The following is a 7,271-nucleotide window of genomic DNA, read 5'->3' as shown; positions in this document are numbered from 1 at the left end:
GCAATGCTTTATTTAAACTAGTACACGCTCCCATCACTAGAAAATATTCCAACTTCCACAGCACCCAGTACTAGCCAGCCAATGTATTCACCAAGAGTTAGTTTGTTCTCAAAGATGTTTATTTCAGTTGTAGTTAGTATAGAGTTGTTAAACAGAGAGGTCCCCCCACTATAAAAGTGAAGCTTCATCACAGGAATTGGGCTCCTTCACAAGTTGTTTACAAAGTGGGGTCCCACAGTAAAAGGTTGAGAAATGAATGCATGCTGATGGTTTAAGTGAAACAAAGCTTATGCTAACATATTTCATGATCCGCCCCTTCAAGCACCTGGATCTGATGGAGAGGACTATCAGGAAAACAAAGCAAGCCATATTTTCATAAAAAGTTAGGTATACCAAATAACCTCCTTTAATAAGGTTGAAAAATACCTTACAAAGGCAGCCAAAAAATTAAAGACCCATTTAACAGCAATGAAAAGGTGGCCCAGGGACAACTGAACTCGTCAGTCACAAGTGACGATGCTGAGTTAACTCGTGCTACAGCCACTGGCCAAGTGTTATGTCCAATAGAGAAATGGTGACTTTCGAATGTCACTGCCTCGGTAACCTGGAAAAGCACAGGCAAAGGTCCCACTGTCACAGCAAAGGGCGCACTCTGGGAGCAGTCACATTTCTCACAGACAGTAACACAGAACTCATCCTTTCTGAGCACTATGTGCCTGGTGCAAGTTAAAGCCATCAAGAAACATTAAACGGCTGAACTGTGAAGGAGGTTAACTGTCATTGCCCCCACAATACAGATGGGGACGCTGACGCACATCTAAGGTATAACAGAGCTAATAAGATGCAGGGCGGGCAATCAAATCCAGCCAATGGGTCTCAAAGACCATCATCCCCTTCTCTACTTACATTCTCAGCAACCCTAGATTCTCATTTTAAAGGAAAAACCGAGTCCAGTGTTTCACCCCAAAGCACCACATCAAAGACTCTGATCCTTTCACACAGCAGGACTGGTAAAGCCTCTAATGGACGGCAGCATCACTGAGCAGAGGGGAGCCCTGCACCCCACTTTAATCAAGGCACTAAATTCAAACCCGGCCCCAACCACGCCACCCCCCGTACAATCAGCGGGCCACACCAGGCCACGGCACCACAGCCTGCCAGCAGGGGGCGGTGAGCAGGGCAGTGCTGCGAAGCGCTCAGCCTGGGTCTGCCAGGAAGCACTGGCATCCGAGGGGAAGACAGGGTGGTTACCAGCTATTCCCATCGAAGCTTTAAGTGGCTCGAGGTCCAAGGACTTGAATATGGCCAGGCTCCTTGCACAGAACACACAACAGTAATTGTACATTTCATTGAAAATGTTTTATTGACCTTTTGGATAGAAACGGGAATTTATTTGCCAGGAAGGATGATCCCATCATACTGAAAGAGAAGAGATTTTATTTTTTCAGAACAGGAGGTAACAGTAATGACTGCAGCAATGGCTAACGTTCGAGAATTCAAATCAGATACATGAATTTTGGCTTGGAATCCCACATCCCTAGACAGGAAGCTGGCCAGTTTTAACAATCGCTCCACTACGCTCAACTGCACTGGACCCTGAGAAAACGGGGTTCCTATTAAAAGTCATATTCCTCCCCTTCCAGTTACCTGCATTCACAGGGCTGAGGAGAAGCCTGGTTCTGGGTGTTCTCTTAAACCACAAACCCTGGAAGCCCATTTGCCAAGCTGCCCAAATGTTCTACCTTTAAAGAGCTACCCACCAGGCTTTGCATCCCCGCATCCCAAGTCAATTCACCAACACCACCTTCCGCCACTCCACCTGAGACAGGTCAAGCTTTACCTTCTGCTGGAACCAGCGCATGGCCTCCTCTTTGCTGATTCTGTGTTTGGCCCCAATGCAGCCTGTCCTGCGCTTCTTGTCTGCGATGCTGAAACCTGGCCTACCCAGCACCTGTCCCAGGAATAACCAACAGTCACCTAGCCAGCTCAGAGTCAAGAGCAGACGGACAAGACTCACACACTGGAGCAACTGATCTTCCAGAGTCACCTCGTAATTCTAGTGCAAGAGACCCATGACCCCAGGGTCTGATGGAACCAGCCTCCTGGACGACACACCGCCTCACGACAGGTTTGCTCAGGAGGCTGGCCTCCCAGCACCTCCCCTCCCCACACCTAACTCCCAGTGGTGGCTAAGGAGTCACCACTGCGCCCGTGTCCCAGAGTGCTATTATTTTAAAAAATAACAGATAAAAAAAATCTTACTTCAGCATGTGCATTCTATAAATCTTAAAATTTCAAGATGCACAAAGAAATAATTATATTTCTCTCCTCTGCTTTAGCTCAAAAGTGCTTCTAGTTAAAGGTTTGTGGTGCCTGTGAGCGCCGAACTCAGTCTGTCTGGACATTGAAATCTAATAGTCCTTCATGTTCACACTAGTCAGGACTTCAGGGTTTTGCTACTGACTTGATTCTGGGGGCCCAAAACATCACAGTGACACAAACGGTCACGTCTGCATTAAACCCCCACCCCGAGCGAACAGTTCCATCATCAACCCTGCTTTCATGCCCCCAGATGGAAGCCACCCCATTCCCGAGGTCTGAGGGAAGCAGCAGGGAAAAGAGCAGCCAACCCCAACACCAAACGCAACCTCAATACCATCTCTCAAAATGTTAACTCAGTGGCTGGAGTCGTTTCCTTCCTCCACCTCTGAGCCACATCACTGCTCACTAGAGCCTAGACCCTAAGCACCACGACTATAGGAATCTTCGTCCAGCCACAGTCCATAGCCAGGGCTACACCCCCTCGCCTGCCACCAATGAGCTGCATCTTCCCCAGGGAGCGAAGACAGACAACACTCAAAGCCCCAATCCAACATGTGACCGCCAAGACAGCACAGACGAAAGAGAGGAGCAGCGCCCACTCTCACAGAGCGGGAGTGGGAGACTCGGTACTCATACCACGTAGAAGTCCAGGCCGTAGATACCGATGCTCGGGTCATACTTGATCCCCAGGTCGATGTGTTCTTGGATCCCAAAGCCAAAGTTTCCAGTATCTGAGAAGTTATTTTTTCTTAACTCGTACTCTCGCACCTGGGGAGAAAAATGCAGAAACCACTCCCTGTCAGCTCAACACCCTGATATCTAGCTCAGCCTGCAACACTCAAGACCCCCAAACACGGTGCAGTGTAACTTGGCGAGGAACAATATCTCATTTCCCCAATACAGGGAAAAGCCCTTTAGAAGCTCTCCCCACCTCGGAAGATTGACTCAATCTACCATTCCCCCGTTTAGAGACAGGCCTCACCTTTAGACCTTTCTCCAGGATTTCTTCCGCCTTGGCCCCACGGACGGTGCAGTGGACGGCGATCTTTTCGTTTCTCCTGATGCCGAAGGACCTGACAGTGTATCTAGCTGCACATGGGGATAACAAGGAGTCAGCTGTCGTCACAGCTCCACTGCACTCCCCTCTCCACAACGTCATCTCCAAGATTCCAAAATAAATTAGCATTCCATAGCAACCAATATTTGCTAAAACTCTACTGTATCCTTACCCCCATTTTACAGAAGAAGCTGAGAGGCTACCTTGTACAGACCAGTTGGTAAGAAAGAGGCAGGCTGCGAACCCCTGTATTCCATTATCCCAAGGCAACGAAGCTCTAAACACAAAAAATGTAATGCCTGCATTGTGCCTGCTGGGCAGCAGGCATTTCAGATAACCCTGTCCATCCTCCACAATCTTATATATATAAACTATTATCATCCCCTGTATGCAAATAAGGAAGCTGAGGCCCAGAGGAAGAAATCAGACTTGCAAGTGATGGAGCCGGAATCTGAAGCAGGAAGCAGGTTAGTCTAGGTACGCAGCCTTGTTCTTACCCTCACCTAGATTATCCTCACTGCTAATCTAATCAAATGCCATTTTCTGCATTCCCAACATTTCCACCTCACTGCATATCCTCCTTACTTGGAAAAAATCTCTACTTGGGCTAGTCTGAGCTCAATTTCGATTCACACAAAGCTCAGGAAAGCAATGCTTTTAAGAGATACCACCTGTCACCTCCCAACTGGGTACAAAACGGGCCTGACGTTTTTCGGGGGCATCCCCCAACAGTCAGCCCTCCAGCTGCCGACAACCACTCACCTTTGGAGAACACTGGGGTCTGGCCCGTGAGCTGCTCCAGCACCTTGGCTGCCCGGGTCAGCCTGTCTCCGCTCTCCCCAACGCAGATGTTGAGGCAGAGCTTGCGGATGCGAAGTTCCCGCATGGGGTTCTCCTTCTCACCTTGATCCTGCTGCAAAAAAAGAGAAGCGGCGGCGGTCAACACGCCTCAACCTCCCCCCGGCGGCCAGCCTAAATGCAGAGCGCCTTTCCGCTCATCCCCAAAGCAGTCCCTAATAGATTTAACAGCGATCGTCACCCTTTCTTTCATCTGGGAGCCACCAAGGAAGGCCTCTCGGGGGGGGGGGGGGGTCTTATCTCTCCTTCACCCACATTCGGAACGCGAGAAACAGGACAGGTACCGGGTGGTAAACTTACAGACGCTTGAGAGTGAACCCTCGGGGCTCAAAGTGTAGGGTAACGGAAGGCACCCCCTTTTTTCCGATGAGCGGGGGTGGGGGGGGGACCAGCCAGCACGTGGCTGTGCAGCGCCCCCCACCCCACTCGGAAACCGTCTAGAGGCTGCGATCGAAATCTGGGGTCGGCCCCGAGGGGAGAACCCGGCGGAGGCCTCCCCCAGCACCCGGCTGAAGTGTTGAGTCCCCGAGGCCAGAAGCCACAGGTCCCGGACCCCGCATCCCAGACCCCCCGTCCGATCGGTCCGCTGGCCACTCGCTGCAGCCTGCGGGCCGTGTTCCTGGGCCTCCGGCGGCTGCCCGGAGCCTACTCCTGGGGGGTGGGGGGAGACAAGCGACAAGGTCCAGCTCCGCGCCCTCAGCGCGCACGGTTCTGCCGGCTTCGGCACGGCCGGCACTGTGGGCTCCGTTCTCCTCGGGCGGCGGGCGAGGTAACCCCCAGCGGCTCGGCCGGCCGTGGATGGACGTGGATGAAGGACAGTTAACCCGGGAATCAGCTACTCACCGCCATGACGGGAAACAGGAAGAGAGGGCGAGATTTCCGACCCAGGGCCTTATGGGCCAGGAGGCGGGCTCATTTCCCAGGCCAGCGAGATGAAGGAGTGGAAGAGAGGCGCGCCTGAAGCCTCGTAGAGTCGGCTGCCCCTTCGTGGGCATAGATGGCAATTACAGGAGACCCTGGCAGTCCTGGGGCCGACCTGGGCTTTTTGCAACACCGGTTTTTTTAAAAGCTGAACGCTTTGATTTGCGTTTCTCTGATACTGAGTGATGTTGAGCATCTTTTCATGTGTTTGTTTAGAAAGATGGTAACGATGACCCTATGTGCGAGACAGCAAAAGAGACACAGATGTAAAGAACAGACTTTTGGATTCTGTGGGAGAAGGCGAGGGTGGGATGATTTGAGAGAATAGCACTGAAACATGGACATTACCATATGTGAAATAGATCGCCAGTCCAGGTTCGATGCATGAGACAGGGTGCTCAGGGCCGGTGGACTGGGACGACCCTGAGGGATGGGATGGGGAGGGAGGTGGGAGGGGGGTTCAGAATGGGGGACACATGTACACCCATGGCTGATTCATGTCAATGTACGGCAACAACCACTACAATATTGTAAAATAATTAGCCTCCAATTAAAATACAGAAATTAATTAAAAAAATTTTAATCACAGGAATGATATTAAACTTTAAGTTGAAAAAAAAAAGCTGAATGCTGTTCCCCCACTTACAGCCTCACGAACAAGTGGTTCTTGCGTCTTGAGAGGGGCCAGGACTACACTAAGTCAAGTAGGCAAATTATGAAGTGAGAGTTTTATTCTTTAACAGTGTAAACAAATGGAATTTAAATATTTAGGGAAATTCCCTGGCGGTCCACTGCTTAGGACTGTGTGCCCTCACTGCCGAATGCCTGAGTTCGAGTCCTTGTTGGGGAATGAAGAGCCCACCAACAGCGCACCGTGTCTGTAAACAGATAAATAAATAGTAACTGAACAGCGTTGGCTTCAGAGTCTTGAGCTGTGAAGACAGATGTGGTCCTGTTTTGGCTACCTCAATAGCAATGAGATCTTGGGGGCAAGTTACTAATTATTAATAGATTGCCTTCAGCCTCAGTTTCCCTCAGATTTGTGTTTTTTAATTTTTAAAAAATTTTATTTATTTTTACAGCTGCACGGGGTCTTTGTTGCCGTGTGTGGGCTTTCTCTAGTTGTGGCAAGCAGAGGCTGCTCTCTGGTTGTGGTGTGTGGGCTTCTCATTGCAGTGGCTTCTTTTGTCGCAGGGCAGGGGGTCTCCGCACTCCGGCTCAATACTTGGAGTTCCCTGGCTCTAGAGAACAGGCTCAGTAGTTGCAGCACCCAGGCCTAGTTGTTCCACAGCATGTGGGATCTTCCTGGACCGGGGATTGAACCTGTGTCCCTTGCATTGCAAGACAGATTCTTAACCACTGGAAGTCCTTAACCAGGGAAGTCCTTTTTTTTTCAATCTTTAAAAATAATGTTATTTAATTATTTTTTTTGCTGTACTGGATCTTTGGTGATGCTCAGGCTCTTGTGGCAAGCTGGGGCTACTAGCTGCTGTGTGCTGGCTTCTCATTGAGGTGGCTTCTCTTGTTGCAGAGCACGGGCTCTAGAGTACAGGCTCTGTAGTTGTGGCCCACAGTAAGTGGTTACTCCTATTAATAGAATGGAGAAGGAAATGGCAACCCACTCCCGTATTCTTGTCTGGAAAATCCCATGGACCGAGGACCCTGACAGGCTACAGTCCATGGGGTCACAAAGAGTCAGACACGGCTGAGCGACTTCACTTTCTTTTTCTTTTCTTCCTATTAATATAAACCCACTTTATTCAAGCAACTCCCCCCACCCAAGAAATGTTAGACGTGGTACATACTTAAGAAAAGGTCATCCTGCAGGCATGTAGCTTACAGATTAGTCTCTGACAGACAAGGACCCCAATCTCAGACAATAACTGACCCCCCCTTGGTTGGCACTAAATGCGCATCAGCAGGACCCAAGGAGGTGCCATGCCAGGAACCACAGTCCGGACGGGAGCTGGCCTTGAGTCAGAGAGTTTCTTTGACGGGGAGAAATAGAGAAAAGAGGACACACAGGGCTTTGGTGGAAAAAGAGTCGGGGGCTTTCTTCTACAGCCATAATTCCCTCTCTCCTCTCTGGATGGGAGGTAGAATTCTCTAGGTT

The 7,271-nt window shown here is 50.1% G+C and overlaps 1 protein-coding gene across 1 annotated transcript; it reads right to left on the bottom strand.

The window, feature by feature from the left end:
* Positions 1 to 1,340: 1,340 nt before the first annotated feature.
* Positions 1,341 to 5,104, bottom strand: RPL11 (ribosomal protein L11). Its single transcript, XM_086328380.1, has 6 exons — positions 4,538 to 5,104; positions 4,142 to 4,292; positions 3,305 to 3,411; positions 2,959 to 3,090; positions 1,841 to 1,951; positions 1,341 to 1,419 (listed from the first exon to the last, which is right to left on the bottom strand). The coding sequence occupies exons 2-6, from the start codon at positions 4,263 to 4,265 to the stop codon at positions 1,390 to 1,392; spliced, it is 504 nt and encodes a 167-aa protein (XP_086184506.1). The 5' UTR covers positions 4,266 to 4,292; positions 4,538 to 5,104; the 3' UTR covers positions 1,341 to 1,389.
* Positions 5,105 to 7,271: the final 2,167 nt, after the last annotated feature.

This window comes from Bos grunniens, chromosome 2 (genome assembly GCF_055505025.1).
Source record: "Bos grunniens cultivar Pamir isolate PY7600 chromosome 2, Bosgru_T2T1.0, whole genome shotgun sequence".
In the NCBI taxonomy this organism is placed as follows: Eukaryota; Metazoa; Chordata; class Mammalia; order Artiodactyla; family Bovidae; genus Bos; species Bos grunniens.
This window is presented reverse-complemented; position numbering and strand designations above follow the sequence as displayed.